At 42.5% G+C, this 19,813-nt stretch overlaps 2 protein-coding genes across 3 annotated transcripts; one reads left to right on the forward strand and one right to left on the reverse strand.

Annotated features, from left to right (window-relative positions):
• The first annotated feature begins 7,280 nt into the window (after window positions 1–7,280).
• LOC136502989 (uncharacterized) lies at window positions 7,281–14,048 on the forward strand. Its single transcript, XM_066498217.1, has 6 exons — window positions 7,281–7,291; window positions 12,561–12,632; window positions 12,732–12,800; window positions 12,932–13,306; window positions 13,429–13,506; window positions 13,585–14,048. The coding sequence occupies exons 1-6, from the start codon at window positions 7,281–7,283 to the stop codon at window positions 13,856–13,858; spliced, it is 879 nt and encodes a 292-aa protein (XP_066354314.1). The 3' UTR covers window positions 13,859–14,048.
• Window positions 14,049–16,535: 2,487 nt separating this feature from the next.
• On the reverse strand, window positions 16,536–19,408 carry LOC136504284 (uncharacterized). 2 transcript variants are annotated; one of them, XM_066499153.1, is made up of 7 exons: window positions 19,282–19,408; window positions 18,867–19,163; window positions 18,620–18,748; window positions 18,417–18,500; window positions 18,292–18,326; window positions 17,179–17,268; window positions 16,536–17,108 (listed from the first exon to the last, which is right to left on the reverse strand). In XM_066499153.1, the coding sequence occupies exons 1-7, from the start codon at window positions 19,383–19,385 to the stop codon at window positions 17,083–17,085; spliced, it is 765 nt and encodes a 254-aa protein (XP_066355250.1). In that variant the 5' UTR covers window positions 19,386–19,408; the 3' UTR covers window positions 16,536–17,082. The 2 variants fall into 2 exon arrangements, with proteins under 2 accessions (XP_066355250.1, XP_066355249.1); XM_066499152.1 differs by having other exon boundaries at window positions 16,536–17,116.
• Window positions 19,409–19,813: the final 405 nt, after the last annotated feature.

Consider the following 19,813-nt stretch of genomic DNA (forward strand, 5'->3'; position numbering starts at 1 on the left):
ATATATATATATATATATATATATATATATATATATATGTATGTATATGTTGCAGATACAATCATACTAATTAGTTCACCCGATTGTTACGGAATACAGCAGAGCACTTGACAATACATTTTAGATAAAAATATATACCTCACTATTTTGGTGTACACATTTTAATTTATGTGTGTTTCATGTGCTACAACCGAGGCCTGAATTTGATGTGTACCTAAAAAGGATGTCTCAGCTTTCAAAAAAAAAAAGATGTCTCAGTCTAATGGCTTCCTCCGGCAGATGACAAAAAAGGTTCAATGTTCTTGATGTATATAAAAGTAGCCTTTAGTGACAGCCATTTTCTGGTTTTTTAAATCAAAAGTGCTCATATTACTCTGTATGTCTTCCTAATATATTTGCGTGGTTGTATTAGGAAAGGTATATGATAGGTACTCTCTTTTTTCAGATTCTGGATTGGTCTAATTTGTTTTTGAGTTCATTGTATTGGCATCAGCTCTGCCGATCAATTAAGGGCAAAGAGTCTTATGTACAGGATGGGCAAAAGCCCAAACACAACAACAATCGGTCTGTTCTGAATTTTTGGGTGCTCTGTTCTACGTATACAGTGATTCATTGAGCCCATAATCACTGTATTGGTTCATTGAGTCATCGTTATTATGGACTGTCATATTTAACTTCAACATAGCCCTTCTTGAGCCGTAGAATTTGTATAGCCTATAGAACAATATGCATTTCTGCTCTGACAAAAATATATTTTATCTGTTACAACAACCTCTTGATGATCTGCATGTACGTATGCTTCCCTATAGCTACACTTTTAAAGGGTCTGCGGAAAATCATCTCACTTTACCATGTATCATGGATATGTGCATGTTCAATTAGATTATCAGTCTGGTGACGCTGCCTTCAAGACCTTATGCATCGAAGTAAAATAATGTAGTTTCAAACTATCTGAATTGGTGGCTTATGAACAAAATGGTGGAACTCGAGGTACGTAACTGTGCGGTGCCACTTCTAGCTGTACCTTAACCATATGCAGCAAAATAAAATGATAAGCTTTTAGGTTACCTGAATTTGTGGCTTTCTGAACAAAATGGCGGACCTTCATGTATATAACTGTGCACTGATAGTTCTATATGTGTTCTCCCCATTTGTGACTTGGTAAGAATTGAAAAATAACAGTGGGTAAATACTTTTCTTTTGGAAAAAAAATTGCTTCATTCTTTTCAAGTAATACATCCATACTGTGAACTTAAAATCTATGTGCTTCTATCCTTGGATTACTTATGTTACAGAGTTGTTAATGCCCATGCTTCGTAATAGTTGTTAATGGCCATGCTGTTATGCGGTAAAAAATATGTAATTGTTATACATAATTACTCTTCACAGCTTATGGTCATTAACTGTTGTCATTTTCATGTGCCATCTAATATGTTTTAAAGTATAATTTCGATACTGATTGCTGGACTCCTATACTGCTTAAATAATGACGAGCAAGATTGTGGTTGGGCTTTAGCCTTGTTTCATGCCTTTGCATGCTGATTTGTACAGCCTCTACAATATTTTCCCTAGATGCTACTTTGGGTGAGGTCATCCATCGTTGTCACTGACTACAACAGAAGGACCCGCTTTCACCGAAGAAATAGAGTCAGATTCAGGTCAGCTCATGCTCAAACAATAATATTGAATTCTTTCGGTCCAGCACCAGCTAGGACTGACAAAATGATTCAAGTTGATCATGATGATCCTTTTTTTTTACCTAATTGGAGTGAAATAATATGCTCGAATAATAAAGCTTCAAATTTGGGTCTGTGTTCCAGTAGTATGCCTCATTCAGACATAGATAAAGCATTTTGGGTACATGTATCGTTCAGACATAGATAAAGCATTTTTGTACGTGTATCATGCCTGTCATTTTCCACTTTCAAAATTATAATCTTGTTACCTGCGCAAAGATAATGCCCGCACTTTCAGTCAAAACTGCTTAAGTTTTGCCCTTGGCTCTTGGCATCTCCAGTCATTTTCGTATGTACAGCGATATTGGTCAGAAGTGTTTGGAGTTAAGTAGGAAATGAAGAAATTTGTCCACTTAAAAAGTATCAATATGCAATTTTAACTATATAGGCCTCAAAGTTTTACATTTATTTTGGTGGTCACCATGCTTTGATTGCATCAGCTCTGTGACTGACACTAATGAATGAGGACTGAAAACAACCATTTTGCTATTACTTTTCCTATGCTAGGAGATTTCCTTCTTTTTAGATACTGATCACAATTACAAGCGTGCCTATGCATTCTGAATGGTTACCTATGTTATTGGAAATCTCATTAAGAGGTTGCAGCTGCACTGAAATTAGCAAGCTGACAAATTCAATCAAGTACAAAGAGAAGGGAGCAACAATACCTTAATGATTATGTCTAAGGTATTTTGCTATTTTGTTTTTGACATTGAATGATGCTCATATATAGTGTTAGGGTGTGATCTGCTTTCTTTCCTCATTGCATCAGGTAGTTTTTATTGAGCAGTCGAGTATACTTTTGGGTTGTGCCAATTTCTCAGCTTTATATGATTGAGTTAAATAGGTATTGGCCTTTTGCCATTACAATGTCAAGACGACCTATCACTCACATTCCCTTTGATGATATATAGAATTATAGATAAAAGTATTTGTTTTTATTATAAAAAATTCTATTCCCCATGTCGCACACATATTTGACGTAATAATAGTACAAAATAATGGACAGATAGTATGGTTTTAGACCCCTAAGGCCAAATGACCCTCAACAATGAACAGCACCAATAATTTTTGGATTGGGGATTTCCTTGATTTTTCTACATCTCTGGCTATGGACACGGCTTTTCTGATGTCTACAACCTCTATTTTTCACATTTTCCTTTGCCCTAGAGACTGTTGTATTAGATTCGCTTGTTCTCTAACGGCGTCTGTTTTCCCGTTCCATTTGTATTTTACTGTGCCATTCATTGACACGAGTGGATTGATTTGACGCCTATTCCTATTAAAAAACTTTTGCAAACCTGGATTCTTTTTCTGCCTAATTTGTGCCATCTATTTACGCTCCTAGGTTATTCTTTCGTTGCTACTGACCGCTCATGAATCGCAGATCCAAACATAATATCAAACCTACGCGTGCAAGGACAACCACGAGGAATGGAGCCTCCAACGTGCAGCAGGAGCAATAAACAGAAAAGGTAACCTTGCATCGACTACTACAAATTGCCCTTGCCAGTTCCTGATTTTAGCACAACCATTGGCTCCCCCCTGCTAGAATTACAATCTCTACTTATTAAATCCTGGTCTGATATGCATCTAAGATTTCCAAAACCTGGAGTATCTCAGGCAACATTTGTTTTAGCCAACCAAGGCAGAGCCATCCATTATAGAGATAGGTTCACACCACACTTTGTTTTTAGTGCTTGCAGTTATGGACTTTCAAAGAAATTCAGAAATACCCTCTTAGATATTTATCACAGCGGTTCTTTGTAACCCTAGAGTGTTTTTAAACCTAAAAGGTCAGGTTGTCTATCTACAGCTTGGCAAATAATATCTCACGAATCTTCACTATCTTATATGTTAATTCAAATTTACAGACTCCCTTAGTTGGTTTGGATGTCATGTCCCTTTTTTCCCTTGCTTTGGGTTGCCATGTTTCTCATTCGAAGACCTTATGCTTTCACTCCTCGGAATTATCATTGCCTGCTGCCACCCTCCATTTGTTTCGTTGGCCTCTGAAGTTGCTGAAGATGGTTCTCTATATGCAGTGGAACTGGAGATGGCCTCCACCCCCCCACCCTCTTGGCACCCATGAGCTAAGAACACCTCTTCTACGACTCCAGGCCAGTTTTGCAGGATGAGTGGATATATGTAAAAGGCCCTTCGAATAGCTGATGCAATACATACCTATGAAGTCCTCTTTGGGGTTTTCAATCTTACACCATATGTAGTACATATACATATATATAATATATTTGTGTGCCACTCTTAGCTAATTCCCGATTCATTAATCAAACATAATATGTCTTCTCTTATAATTAAGTTTCAAATGTATGCATATATCCTCTGAACTTTTCCGATGTATATCTACCTATCTTATTACTTATATTCCAGTCTATATATATTCTCTATATTTCAAATCATTCATGTGCCCGCCTATGCACGCGATGGCGCGCGCCTTGCACTAGTATATATTGTAAGTCCTAGTATACATGTTTTAGGTAAGGGCAGAGCATGGATAAATTCAATTCGATGGCTAACAATAAATTTTCAGCCTTTGAGGCAACTGATGTTTGTCGTAACTTTCAGACAACAAGCTCCAAGCCTAACTTTTATTTCAGATTCATTACGATAATGAATGTGTTTCTAGACATTATCACGGTATAATACACTTGAAAAATTGAATTGATATATTCTTGATTTTGACTTGGCTAACAAATATCTCATTCAATTTATGTTGCACCCGTTGCAACGCACGAGCACTCGTCTAGTAGAAAAACTGAAAATAGAAATAAGAAGAAGCACCGACGGCACTGTCACCGGCCAGTGATACTCAGGCAGCAAGGAGGAGGGCTGGCATACTGGCCGGGGCCGCGTAGACACTAATACATTACTGGGTTTAAAAATCAAATCATTTTCGGGTCAGCACATCGTGTAGAAATCAAATCAAATATGCGATCGCTCTATGCCTATCTGCTAAAAAAAGCATACACTATTACTCCTTTATGTGTGTTCGCCAGAGCTGAACTGTCCGTGCTGATTGTCTAATTACCGTATGGAGACACCGGAAGGCAAGAAAATAAAATGAAATAAAACGGAAAGAGAAATATAGGAAGAAAAAGGAATTTATTGGAATATCACCACGCAATGATCATGATCATGATTTAAATCTCGTTCATCGTGCTTCGCGTTGCGTGTTGACAACAAATATTTTTTTCCCAATAAATAAATTGTTGTCATGCCTTAGACGGGCTAGGATATTGTAAGTCCGAGTAAACATGTTTTGGGTAAGGCAGAGCATGGATAAATTCAATTCGATACCTAGTAATAAATTTTCAGCCTTTGAGGCAACTGATATTTGTCGTAACTTTCAGACAACAAGCTCCAAGCCTAACTTTTATTTCAGATTCATTACGATAATGAATGTGTTTCTAGACATTATCATGGTATAATACACTTAAAAATTGAATTGATATATTCTTGATTTTGACTTGGCTAACAAACATCTCATTCCATTTATGTTGCACCCGTTGCAACGCATGGTTATTCGTCTAAGTAGAAAAACTGAAAATAGAAATAAGAAGAAGCACCGACGGCACTGTCACTGGCCAATGATACTCAGGCAGCAAGGAGGAGGGCTGGCATACTGGCCGGGGACACTAATACATTACTGGGTTTTAGAAATCAAATCATTTTCCGGTCAGCACATCGTGTAGAAATCAAATCAAATATGCGATGCCTATCTGCTAAAAAAAGCATACACTATTACTCCTTTATGTGCGTTTGTCAGAGCCGAACTATACGTGGTGTTGTCTAATCAGCGCATGGAAATACTGGAAGGCAAGTAAATAAAATGGAATAAAACGGAAATAAAATTATGGGAAGAAAAAAGAATTTATTGGAATATCACCACGTAATGATCATGATCGTGATCCAAATCTCGTTCGTCGTCCTTCGTGTTGCGTGTTGACAACAAATATTTTTTCCCAAAAAATAAATGGTTGTCATGCCTCATGCGGGCTAAGATATTTTAAGTTCGAGTATACATGTTTTAGGCAAGGCAGAGCATGGATAAATTTAATTTGATACCTAACAATAAATTTTCAGCCTTTGAGGCAACTAATGTTTATCGTAACTTTCAGACAACAAGCTTCAAACCTAACTTTTATTTCAGATTCATTACTATAATGAATGTGTTTCTAGACATTATCATGGTATAATACATTTGATAAATTGAATTGATATATTCTTGATTTTGACTTGGCTAACAAACATCTCATTCAATTTATGTTGTATCCGTTGCAACGCACGGACACTCGTCTAGTAGAAAAACTAAAAATAGAAATAAGAAGAAGCACCGACGGCACTGTCACCGGCCAGTGATACTCAGGCAGGAAGGCGGAGGGCTGGCATATTGACCGGGGCCGCGTAGACACTAATACATTACTGGGTTTTAGAAATCAAATCATTTTCTGGTCAGGGCATGTATAACGAGCGTCTTTTTCTCGTCTCGGTGATGGGCCTATTTCAGAAAACCCCCCAGCTCAGCCGAGAGACGGGCGCATCTTCGCCTCGCGAGGCGACGGCCCTGTCCCGTGCTCCGATGCGGAACAGATGACCGCGGCTCCGTTGTACGGCCTCGTCTCCTACAGGCGACGGCGCGCTCGGATCCCGCGTGGGCAGCAGCCGCGCTCGCAGCAGCAGTCGATTTGGGCGCGCGCGGGATTTTTCCGCGCCAAATCCATCTCCATCTTCATATATCCCCGCATCCTCACTTTTCCCCAAATCCATCTTCATCTCGCATTGTCCTCAGTCTCCTATTTGGTGCGCCGAGATGTCCATGCCGCCCGCAGCTAGGAAGAAGAAGGGCTCGTCACCATCAGCGTTGGCTGCGGCGGCAACGTCGGCCCTAGCCCATACCCTCGGTCGCCGCCGCGGTGGCTGCTTGGCGCTGACAGCTCTCTCCTTGGGTCGTCATGGCGGCTCGGCGTCGACGGTGAACATGTGATTGCTATCTGAATGCTTCCCAGTTAAATTTTTGTGTGGCCATGTTACTGCTATCTGAATTTCCCAGTTAAATGTCTCCCATGCGTAACTGAAGCATTAGTGAGTGTAATCATGTTGCTCTTATTTATTCTTGATACATTTTCTATCAAATAACCACACAATGGTATACAAAATTTATTTATAGTTGATCCTAGCTACATGCAAAGCATTAAACAGCTTAGAGACGGACCTTCTGTCTGTGGGTTGTATGACTTATCTTTATACCCGTCTGTATGGTAGATTCGAGGTGCTTAGAGACGGACCCCCGTCTATGGGTTGTACATGCCCTCAGCACATCGTGGAGAAATCAAATCAAATATGCGATCGCTCTACGCCTATCTGCTAAAAAAAATATACACTATTACTCTTTATGTGTGTTCGCCAAAGCCGAACTGTACGTGTGATATTTTTGTATTTTGGTCCCTTTTGAAAACGTTTTTTACAAAAAGACCCCAGCCAAAACGTTTGCTGAAAATAGACCATTTTTAGGCGTCTTAGGACATGACGCCAAGGTATGAGGGTCGGCATCGACTGACATGACGCCGAGGTCTTGCCATGTCACGGACGACCCCGGTCGACGGCGACACGGTGGCGCATGAGGCCCAGTACGTCGGCGTCGGGTCATTCAACACCACAGGCCCAACCTCGGCGTGTAGTCACACCACGCCGAGCTAGCTGTACAATGAGATTCAAAACGCAATTCTACCCCAAAAACGTGATTGAACATAAATCTTTGTCCTTTCGTACCTCCTGATCTGTTTAGTTCTGGCACAAAATGTAGTAACAAGAGTTGTAGATCTATATGAGTACTACAACTTTTCTTAAAGGTTCAAAGTCTTATTTGGTCTGGTTGGAGAGATACAAGGCTCCAAAGTGGGGTACATAAAAACTGAAATCCTGAATTCAGTCATCCAGACTTAGCCAAATTTTGAGCTCCCCAAAACAGTCATAGATTCCAACTTTAGGGCTCGTTTTGACTTTCTTACAAGCTTATCTAGCTCTTGGTCCAAAAACAAAGTTTGTTCTACTCTACTCAAACTTTAACTTTTATTTAAGGTGCAACTCCATAAAAGCACTGTAAGCAATTGGTCAACACCGGTCAAAATAGCATCACGGTAAAGCTCAATTTAGAGTTTTTGACCGATTGAGGCATTTTCTTGACCTTTGCTCAACATGAATCCTTCATGACTTTTGTTGTAGAGTTCATCTAGAGTCATTTGGGCAAGGTTGCAAGGTTTGGTTGATGACACATGTTCTCATTCACTTAATAAGACCATTCCAACAAGGATATAACTTATCATTTCATGTGACTTTTTTATTCCAAACTTCATGAAACTTTTCCAGTGACTCTAAATTTCAGGTGACTTAATAAGACCATTCCAACAAGGATATGACACATGTTCTCTCATGGGTTTAGTTTTAGCAAATGTCGAGCAGAGGTTGCTCGAGTGGAAAGGGTTTCGGCGGAGGGAGAGGAAAGGGGGTGAGGAAGGGACCTCCGATTGTGTGGGAGGGTTCTCTGGGTCCTAATTCTTTTGAAGAACCAATAGATGAATTTCCTTTGGAGAGGAAGAGTGACTTCACCCGTGAGAGACCTTTTAGATCATACGACAAGCGCATTGAAGATTGGCCAAAATGCCACCACGGTTTGGATTGTGTTGTGCAGATGTACGACGACTGTGACGGTGGAGGCCGTCGTTTCTTCAGATGCCCGCGAGGATTTGTATTTCCTTTGAACTCTCTCCTTTTTTAGATTTGCATTTGGTTTATAGTAGTACTTATTGATAGATGGGTTTTCAGGATTCAAGCTGTCCAGATAACTGTGGCTTCACTAGATGGGTCGACCCTGCTCCTATATATCCCCATCAACAATACATCATATATCTATAGGGACGCATCTTTGACCTAGAGTATGGCACTAGAAGTGGTAACAGGGACACGTCGGACGATGACAACAGCAATGATGTAGAGGAGGCACTATGCAATAATCCGAACTACCAGTGCCCGTACCATAAGAAGCACGGGCCTCCTTCTCCATCGCCACCGTTGCCATCAACTGGAGGATACTATGGGGAAGGCGCAACTCAGTTCAATATGTGGGAGCATTATTAGGACCAACCTTTGTTAGTCAATCCGAATGTGGAATGCTTGTATGAGCTGTTCTTTTCAATCTCCTAAGGCATGCTAGGTTTAGTTTGCAACATGCCATTGTTAGTTTTCATGTGAGTGTGTAATCGTAGTACCTTTGCAACGTCTGTATCACTTGTTTCTTTCAATCCCCTAAGGCATGCTAGGTTTAGTTTGCGACATGCCATTGTTAGTTTTGATGTGAGTGTAATCATTGTGCATTCGCTATTTCATAAATTGCAGTTTACCTATCTCTAAGTTTCATATACTATGGTTGATTTCCAAACTGAAAAAAAGATTTGACTCTCTCTAAAAATAGGGGATTGAAATCGAACCAATCTTCGGTTTTTCCTACAGGAACAAACATAAATATAGCATGTCTACTCTTATTAGTATAACTCGTGTTAGTAGAAGAGGAATCGTTGAGAAAGATTTTTCATTTAAATCATGTAAATAGGATTTCAACCTATACCAAAGGTTTAGTTTAATACTTTATTATTTCTTTTTTATGATTTATAGGCTCAGCGTCAAGTCGAACGACGCCGAGATAGAAGACCATGGCGTTGATTCGGCCCACGCCAACCCTAGGGTTTGGATTCCCACAGCCCACGCCAGGTTTGGGCCGAACCTCGGCGCTGAGTCGACCCACGCCGAGATTAACGGCTCGGCGTCAAATTACGGAACGCCGAGCTTGGGCACCTCGTCGCTTTGAGGCAAAGGATTCCAGTATGTACCAGGGGTCGGCGTCAATTGACTAAACATCGAGGTGCCCACCCTCGGCGTGTGTTCAATTAACGCCAATAGCCTGGGTTCACCAAAACAATGAACTGAGCGTATAATACACAGAATACATGAGCATACAGAATTTCACATAATAAATGACCACACCGACATACACATTCATTCAACATCCATACATACATAAGGTCCAACACATTCAACATCCTTACATAGTCCATACATATGCTTCATCAATCATCCAACATAGTCCAAACATAGTACAAGGTCCATACATAGTGCATTACATAAGGTCCAATGCATACATAGTCCATGCACAAAAGAAGCATATGAAGTCTTTGAATCTTTTAGCTCGCTCCTTGTCTAATGCTCCATCATTTTCTCCTTGTCTCTCTTTTTTCCTACAGTAGTGCATTTTCACAACTTTTAGCAGATATTAAGCTAAGTTAGAAACCATTAATGAGAGTACCTTCACATAGCTATTTGATGATTGCTAAAATCTGAGCCAAGTATCATGATTACCATATGAAAAGTCACTGGAAAAGTTTCATAAAGTTTGGAATCAAAAAGTCACCTGAAATGATAAATTATATCCTTGTTGGAATGGTCTTATTAAGTGAATGAGAACATGTGTCATCAACCAAACCTTGCAACCTTGCCCAAATGACTCTAGATGAACTCTACAACAAAAGTCATGAAGGATTCATGTTGAGCAAAGGTCAAGAAAATGCCTCAATCGGTCAAAAACTCTAAATTGAGCTTTACCGTGATGCTATTTTGATCGGTGTTGACCAATTGCTTACACTGCTTTTATGGAGTTACACCTTAAATAAAAGTTGAAGTTTGAGTGGAGTAGAACAAACTTTGTTTTTGGACCAAGAGCTAAATAAGCTTGTAAGAAAGTCAAAATGAGCTCTAAAGTTGGAATCCATGACTGCTTTGGAGAGCTCAAAATTTGGCTAAGTCTGGATGACTGAATTCAGGATTTCAGTTTTCATGTACCCCACTTTGGAGCCTTGTATCTCTCCAACCAGACCAAATAAGACTTTGAACGTTTAAGAAAAGTTGTAGTACTCATATAGATTTACAACTCTTGTTACTACATTTTGTGCCAGAACTAAACAGATCAGGAGGTACGAAAGGACAAAGATTTATGTTCAGTCGCATTTTTGGGGTAGAATTGCGTTTTGAATCTCATTGTATAGCTAGCTCGGCGTGGTCGGCGTGGTGTGACTACACGCCGAGGTTGGGCCTGTGGCGTTGAATGACCCGACGCCGACGTACTGAGCCCCATGCGCCACCGTGTCGCCGTCGACCGGGGTCGTCCGTGACGTGGCAAGACCAAAATACAAAAATATCACACTGTACGTGGTGTTGTCGGGCCAGTAGTACGTTTTACAACCGAGTCCATCTGCCCACCAGTGGTCAGCATCAGCCACAGCAGATCCGGCCGGCTCAAATATATAACGCACAAAAAAAACACTTTTCCGCCCTTTTGGGCGCCCAGCTGTCAGCAATGCGCCCAGTCGGCCCTCGGCCCCCGCGGCCGCGCAAACCGAGGAATCAACACTCAGGCAGTTTTTTTTCTTTTGCAAACGTCTCTTTCCATCTCTCATCGCAAACCACCGAATCAACACTTTTTTCTTTTGCAAACCAACGAATCAACACTCGGACCATCAAACAAGTTTTTTTCTTTTGCAAACCAACGAATCAACACTCAGACCATCAAACAAGTCTTTTTCTTTTTGCAAACGTCTCTTTCCATCTCTCATCGCAAACCAAAAAATCAACACTCAGACGTTTTTTTCTTTTGCAAACCAACGAATCAACACTCAGACCATCAAACAAGTCTTTTTCTTTTTGCAAACGTCTCTTTCCATCTCTCATCTCTGGCTATATATACCCCTGTTGACTCTCTCACTAATAAGTAGCCATCCAAGGACCAAGGGGCACACCACAGGGATTAGCCTCAGCCTCAGCTCTCTCTCTCTCTTCAAGAACTCGAGGTCTAATTGTCCCAGTACGTCTCGTTCCCTTATGCTAATTTTGTCTTGTGCTCTAGCAAATCAAGCTCATCATCAGCTCGATCGATCGTGTTCTTATTGGCACAGCTAGCACGCGTCCATACCTCACCCTCACTGCATATCCATGATCCCATCTCGTGCTTTGTCCCGCCCCGTTTTAATTTCCGTGCAAGATCGTAGACCGATCCCCTCGCCTCCTGTTCCCCCCACACCTCGTTTCCCCACTGTAGCTCGTATAGGACCGAGCAAGCATGTCTGCCCACTGTACTTTCTCGCTCCCACTGCCGATCGTTGATTTCTTCACTGTTGCATGCATTAATGGTCCTCATCCTCATCAGCCAGAAATTACAGAGTTTGCCTCTAATTTTCTCTTTACCAATTGCTCAATTAATGGTCGTCTGTTAAGGAATTTGTGAGGAATTTGGAATATGATAGGAGTATGGATTTTCTTCGAGAATGAGCACAGCCGGAATTCTTTGAAACTATACTGGATTATCGGATTTTCTTCGAGAATGTGCGAATTATTGGAGTTCTTGTGAAACAATGGATCAGTTATTTACTTGGAGTTCTTTTGAAACAATGGATCAGTTATTTACTTTTGAGACCCGTGGAATTTTGGACTTCGTTTTGAAACAAGTTTATTACTACAATAGAAAATGTAAGTATAGTTTATGTAACTATGACAAGTTTATCACATCCTTGTGCTTTAATTATTTACTGGATATTGATAAAAAAACACTGTAATTAATTGCATATTAGTTTATCCATGCATGCTCATTGCATATAATTAACATCTTGTGTTTTTTTAGATAATGTTACATCTTGTGTTTAATGTTTACTGCATCTTAATTTACAGATGCTCTGCATTCACACACCTATACTATTATTGTAGGCCGATTCTTTTTGTGGATGGACGTGTTGAAGCTTATGATGGTGAAAATGAAGAATTGGATATGTTAGAGACGTAAGTAACACTTAATCTTACATGGGTAGAGCATTCCATCTTACATGGGTACAGCATTCCAATGGGCAGAGCATGTAACTTATGTCTGCTTATGTACAGGTTGGCATCAGTACTGCAAGAGCCACCTTCTATGGACAGTGTTCTTCAAGACGAGCTTACTATTGGAGCGTGAGCATTCTTCTTTTTTAGCGTTTATAAGATGGAGTGATTATATTGTTTTAAAATTCAGTTTGCTAATAAAGCAGTGTGAGTGGTTGATAAATGAATTGATTTGATATATTCTAGTTTCGTTGCTGCAGAGAGATAGTGCAGGTGGAGCAATATGACAATCAGCTCGGACCCAATGATTTGCAAGCCTGCCTTCGCCAAGGAGAATGGAACCGTGCACTTGATATCTTGACTCACATGGTGCGAAACGGAGCTGCTGCTGGTAATGCCGTGAATGCTGAGGCAAACCCGCTGGATATCAGGAGGACACACCCCGAGCTTGTGTTGTTGCTGCGGGGGCAAGCATTATTTGATCTGAGCAAAATGGGTGATGCCATCCGAGCTGCTGCTTACCACCGCAACTATATCTGTGCTGATTATCCTGATGATTCCAGTACCGGCATCGAGTCCGTGGACAAGCTGTTGGCTGAAATACATGCGATGGTTCAGAGTGAGGCGCTGCCGAGGTACATACTGAAACTAATTACACTTTGAATGCATAATTGATTTACAAGCTCATTGTTCAAGGGACACACTAGGGGGTGATCTAATTGCTAGGGGTGATCTAATTGTTTGCTTCTCATAGTAGAAAATGTCTCTTCAATGACAAGAATAAAACACGCCGGTCTGTTAATGACTACTTGAAGATCTACTTTCCTACATTCCGGTAAGACTTAGTCACAAATGCATCAGCAATTTTGTTTAGTTGAACTGTGTGATAGCTATATCTATCGGACGCATGCAGGGATGTGCAGATAGAAGATGGAGTCGTACCCATAGGGCTGTTCGGCGAGAGGCGGGGTAACGAGGTGCGCTGCATAGCCTGCCATGATTTCAAGAAGAAGAAATACGGCGAGAAAAAGCTCTACTATCATCAGCTACATGACCCTGAAGGTAGACAGGCGCGGTGTCCTGCTTCCACTGAGTACATACGAACAAAGATTCGTGATGTTCTCCCAAGAAAAGAGGCAGCAACAACAGAGCATCCTCCTCTTCAGGATGGCGCACAGGGACCATGAATTTCTACATCTTGATGATGAACACGGTGAACATTATGAGTGGAGTGCTGTACGCCTAATCTAGCTGCCTCTGTACGCGATGGTATATTACTCGATCGGATCAGTTGTATGGATCAGAGTCTTTAGTTGTTCCTTAACTAGTTGCCTCTGTACGCGATGGTATATTACTCGATCGGATCGGTTGTATGGATCAGTCTTTCGTTGTTCCTTAACTGTGTATGGATAGGTGATGGTGTTGGCGTCCGTTTCGTTTTTTTGCCATCCACGTACATCACTTTCCTTTCTAAATACTTATATTTTTTATTTTTTCATAAATATAAATATCATAATAAATGATAAATATAATAATTATGGATCTTTGAACCTTGAGTCATTTCTTAAGAAATATAGGTTTTCACCATCAAGTTTTTGCCGTAACTTTGATTAGAAACAAAAATCTATTTTATTATGACTTGGTTCGGTCCCACTAATCAAATTAAACGGAAGCTGAAATCTTGAGCAATTTGTTGTGTGTAGTCCATTATCTATATCTATCGATAGTTAATATTAAAGAGACAAATTTTCGTCTGGCCTCCACATTCATCTCGAACCATCCTGAATTCAAAATCAACTACATTTCTGTGAGACCCCGCTAATGAGCCAAGCTGGGCCGGTCGTGGGCTGGGCCGAATGGCGATACTGTAGCGCAGGGTGATGTGAGGCAGTGCAGAGCTGCGGTATTTAGTACACACCGGAAGTTGAAAGGAAAACGAACCGACTTAAATAGCCAGGCCAAGGACGCGTAGTAATCTTCGGTTAACCGTTTTACGCGAAGCGAGGACGAAAGAGTAAGAGTCACGTAGGTGGGGCCCACCCCTTGGTAGAGTGGGCCTTTGCCGTGTGCCGTGTCTGGGACGTTACAAATGGTAATCAGAGCCAACTCTCGCGGTTTCACAAATATATGGCATGGCTCCTGTGAGAGCATGGCACTTGGGTCGAGGAGCTAGGAATATATACGTGGGCCAAGAGAGAGAGTCGAGCGGTTTCACGGACATATGGCTCGGGAGCCCAAACATATCGCGTTTGGCACTTGGGCTGGGGAGCTGGGAATATGGACGTGGGCCAATAGAGTCAATCTTGAACGTTTGTCTCGGTTGAGTAGGTTGGTTCGATCTTCGACGAGGACATCGAGTCCTTAAGGGTGGGTGTATGTGAGACCCTGCTAATAGGCCAACTTGGGCTGGGCCGAATGGCGATAAGGTGATGGTTACTATAGCACGCGAAACACTATAACTGCGGTATTTAGTACCACACCGGAAGTTGAAAGGAAAACGAAACAACTTAAATAGCCAGGCCAAGGACACGTAGTAACATTCGGTTAACCGTTTTACGCGAAGTGAGGACGAAAGTGTAAACGGGTTGCTATGTAGGTGGGGTCCACCCCTCGGTATAGTGGGCCTTTGCCGTGTGCCGGGCCTGGGGCGTTACAATTTCCTTCGCTCCCCCAAATCTATTCCGAGGATTTTCCAAATCGGCAAGCAAGGTGCAAGGGACCAAACCGAGGCTGAATCAAAACCAACTTATAAAGTCAAATCAATAAACTTGTTGATTCTTTTGCCGACGATCAGAATAATCACAAAAAAATCAACAAAATTTGATTCCTTCTCCATCCATACACAAATCGATCGAAGAGGAAATCAGAGAAATAATTGAATCAAGGAAATCAGAGAAAGAATCGACGAGGACATTAGATGGGGTCGCGCCTCCAGGCCGCCCGGGGCGTCCGTGCAGTTGCCTCCGCGGCGCCGGCCAGGGTGCTTGCACCGTCGACTCCCCACGCACGCACGGCTAGGTGCGCCCACGCCGCCGGCTAGGTCTGAGGCGCCGCGCCGTTGTTGGGATGTCCTCCAGAGTGCATGTCGCCGTGGTGGAGGTTGCGGATGAAGGACATCGTCGCCGGGGTGTGTATTAGGGTGTCGTCGCTGCCGTCACAAGGATCTGGGCACTGCTGCCGCAGCCGCCGTCGTGCGGATCAGGGCACAACCATCGCGAGTTGGTCACAGCGGCGCTGAAGCCGCCACCGTTGGGGAAGACCACGACTTGCCCGCACACGCCGTCTCCAGGTTGCCGGTGGGGAGCCGCTCGACGGCACCGCGTGCAGGTGGGGTAGTTAGCCAGGCGAGGCAATGCATTAGGTCTTGAGTTTGAGTCGCACGAATCACAAATTATTTTGTTAGCCTCACACAAGCCTTTTGGTCTAAGTATGGCCTTTTAGTCTTGATTCCCGGTCCTGGTTGGAAAACAGGACTAAATTCCTTTACCAATCGGGACTATAGCTATTTGTATGCTAGTGTATATGATGTTGTCGTATTATTGTCAACATTAGCTTATTATATTATGGATATCATGGTTATCCTAAAAATATATTATTTTAGATTTTATATAGAAAAAGTAAAATATAAATAGATATGTATCATTCATGTCCTCGTATTTTTTATAAAAGTTTAATTGTTTTCTCCGGTTACAACCCACAGGCATGTTTTGCTAGTATATATAGAAAAAAGAACAGCATAACTTGAACACATATCCATTTGCTACGCAAGATTTTCTAGAAGAATACACTTGAACACATATCCATTTGCTATGCAAGATTTTCTAAAAGAATACACTCGAACACAGTATGTCTTACTCAGCACACCCTTCAGCAGTATGTGGCCTCTGTTGTACCCTTTCTTAAATTGTTACAAAGCTTGCTCAGAACATCTACAACTTCCGGGAGAAGGTGTATATCATGCCTTAGTGTTTAATACCAGAACAAGACCATAGATGACAGAATTAACTTATAATCATAGGTCAAGATACAGACATCCCACAAAAACGCAGTAGAACATTAGGCTATTTCAGGGGTCGACCGTCGACATGCACATGGATACTTCTCTGTATAGACTATATAGTAGTGCCACTAGTCATCTACTGCGATAATAGTTTACAAATTGCGTTACATCAAGTTCAATTCGCCACCATCCGCCACCACCGTCGTGCAGTAGGTTCGTAAGTCCAGTTCTCCCAAGCCAAGCACACACGCCTCTTATACAGAGCTCAGAGCTGTTGCCGGCTTGCGGCCAGAGGCACCTGACACTCAAGAAATCCACTCTGGGCCAATGTATTGTGGGTTGGGTCGACGCTGACGTGGGACGCGAAGCCCAGCAACAAGATTCGAGGCAGCCGCTGGCGCCTTGGTGATTTCAGCTTCCTCTCTTTGGCTTGCTGCCTGGGTAGCTGAAGACACGATGTCAGGTAGGACCGTGGCACACATAAAATATTAACACAAGTACCCGTACCTGTGTCATTAGTGGATGAAACTGGAAACATTTTAGCTGGTGCTGGTGAAGTAGACAGCATAACCCCAAAAGCTGCAGTACTTGGAGCATCTGCAGGGCATAGGAGTTTCAAGTGAAAGGAGGTACTTATAAAGTACAAGAATTGTGCAAGTGTATGCATATATAACAATGATGCCAAGAGAAAATTTGGTATCGCACAAGCACAAAAAAGGTTATGTTGTATTGTATATATGCATCACAATTCCAAGTGAGAATATGAGACAGAAAAAAAAAGTGAGCAAGACATGAGGTGAGGTCATGAGGACAACCAATGTTTAATAGAATTAAAGAAAGCAATACCTGTGAAAGGCAAGTAAAGAATGATAGAAATAATATGAGATCTATGCTAAAGTATCATAGAGATAAGATCATGAGGAATCAAACAAGAATCATAGAATGTGTGGCATCAAGTTAATTTTTGCAATATAATGGCTCAAAGGTATGTCCTTGCTTGAGCAAGGACAAGTTTTGCATCACCTAAATTTCACCTAGGCACACATGATCCACAGCACTATGAAGCCAAGTTCATCATACAAGATACATGAGTAAAGAAAACGAAAACAAAGTAGCAATCAACTGCTTGAGTTATTGATTAAGCATGAGAGATTGAAGGAGAAGGAGGCCACCGAGCTAGGTACCTCGTGCCTTGCTATGCATTCTAAGAAATAGAAAGCTATATCTTCATTTCCAAAATAATATGAAACTGATGCTGTATTGGGCCTATAATTGGTCTTGGGTTTAAGTGATTAGTCCATTATTTGAGATATATAAACCAGCATGCACATATATAGCATGGAAAACCAAATGGAAATGTCAAATGTACAACTAGCAACAAATGTGATTCATATCACTGAATCAGAAATTGTACCCAGATGTTTAGTAGTACAATGGATGTGAAACTATAACAGTAGCACAGGGAAGATGTTGTGCTTTGTTAGAGGTGTAAGTAACTCATGCCACTAAATATACAACAATTATACCAAGGCACAAGAATCATGCATTATGCTTAATGGATGGTGTTCACAAGACAGTTATTTCCACTGCATGCCAAATATTATGGGGACGCAGGCAAACCTGAAGAATTCATCCTGTGACTGATCTGAGGAGGCCTGAACAAAGCAAGGCGCGTGTGAGTGCCTGAGTGGTAGGATGCAGAACAGGCAAAGAAAGCGCCTAGTTATTTAAGTTAATGAATATACCTTTTTGTTAGAAAGGAAAGGGCGAGGATATGTGCCGGAAGACTGCTAGCTTTATTCTTGTGATGACTTGTACTTCGCCATGATCTGCAACAAGATACATATTTCTCACTCAATTGGACAATTAGATAACTAGATCGAGCGGTTGGTGTGGGCATTGGATGGGATCAGGCTTAACAATCCGAAACTTTGAATGAGATGCATACTCAGTATGACCAAGAGACATGCAGCGGGGTGACCGTGTACTGGCTTTGTTGAGCTCTGGGCACTTGGCAACCAAGTCCATAATGCCCTGCACTGCCCTGGGCTTGAAGCGCCCATATAGCCTGGAGGACCTGCAAGAGAAACCAACGTCACGGTCAGGGTCAGTGGCCACATACAGGTTCAGCAACTGATGCATATCTGCAGTGCTCGAAAGGCAATCAACGCAATGCGAGTAGTAGAGGCGCGCACTTGGTGTCGTCGGAGCGCATGGCGAGTAGGAGCCCGCGTATGCGGTCGTACTCTGGGAAGAACTGGATGCAAGCGTAGATGCGCCGGAAGAGGGGCTCGACGGAGCGGGCCTGGCCAGCTGCCAAGGCGGCGAGCACGCGGAGAAGGATGCGGTAGTTGAGCTCGTCGGCCTCGTGGCTGCAGTCGCGGTAATCGACGAAGCTGAGGGCGTAGGCCGAGGCGGCGGCCCAGCGGTCGCGGAGCATCATCCGCCGGAGCCGCGCCGCGTCGAAGAAGACGCACGTCTTCCGCTTCAGGCTGCGATTGCCATTGCCATTGGTGGGTAACCAAATCGCATCAACTGATTCGATCCATCAGGAAGAGGGGGTGGGACGGGGGGAGGAGAGAAATTGAAGAGATGGGTGAGGCGGCGTACACGTGGGCGGCGCGGTAGAGGCGGTGGCGCCTGAGCAAAGGGATGAGGCGGCGGAGCCGCAGCCCCGCCAATGCCGAACGATCGCCGCCCCTCGTCGTCGTCATCGAATCAAATCACATCACAGGGGAAAAAAAAGGGGATGAGAGGAGTCGTGGGTTTATTATAGCGAACCGAAGAGGCCTCCTGCCAATGTTTTTATTGGGCCTTCCCCTCGATCATGTTGGGTCGGAATCGGATTGGATAAGGGCCCGTTTGGTTTGTGTGAGTCCGAAAACACGAGCTTGCGCGACCAAAGACTAGTTTCAAAAAAAAAGAAAGAAAGTTTTGAAAACACGAGCTTTTGAAACCCCTAAGTAACCTTAACCTCACAAGCACAGAGACAAACAGTGAGATGAAGCTAGAAGGAAAGGACGAGAAACTGAAGTGCAAACACGAGCGAGTGGGCTGAGGCCGGGCTGTATGTAGCCCATACCATACCGTAAGCAGTGGGCCCACGGGTGTGTGTCGACTAGTCGCTCCTCGGGCCCAGAAC

The sequence above is a fragment of the Miscanthus floridulus genome, chromosome 14 (genome assembly GCF_019320115.1).
Source record: "Miscanthus floridulus cultivar M001 chromosome 14, ASM1932011v1, whole genome shotgun sequence".
In the NCBI taxonomy this organism is placed as follows: domain Eukaryota; kingdom Viridiplantae; phylum Streptophyta; class Magnoliopsida; order Poales; family Poaceae; genus Miscanthus; species Miscanthus floridulus.

Coding starts and splice junctions, on each gene's coding strand:
- LOC136502989 (XM_066498217.1), top strand. Junction 12,633..12,731: donor GAATTGGATATGTTAGAGAC/GTAAGTAACACT, acceptor GCTTATGTACAG/GTTGGCATCAGTACTGCAAG. Junction 13,307..13,428: donor CAGAGTGAGGCGCTGCCGAG/GTACATACTGAA, acceptor TTCTCATAGTAG/AAAATGTCTCTTCAATGACA.
- LOC136504284 (XM_066499152.1), bottom strand. CDS start 19,385: ATGACGACGACGAGGGGCGGCGATCGTTCGGCATTGGCGGGGCTGCGG. Junction 18,327..18,416: donor CTTTCCTTTCTAACAAAAAG/GTATATTCATTA, acceptor TGCTTTGTTCAG/GCCTCCTCAGATCAGTCACA. Junction 17,117..17,178: donor TTCATCCACTAATGACACAG/GTACGGGTACTT, acceptor TCGTGTCTTCAG/CTACCCAGGCAGCAAGCCAA.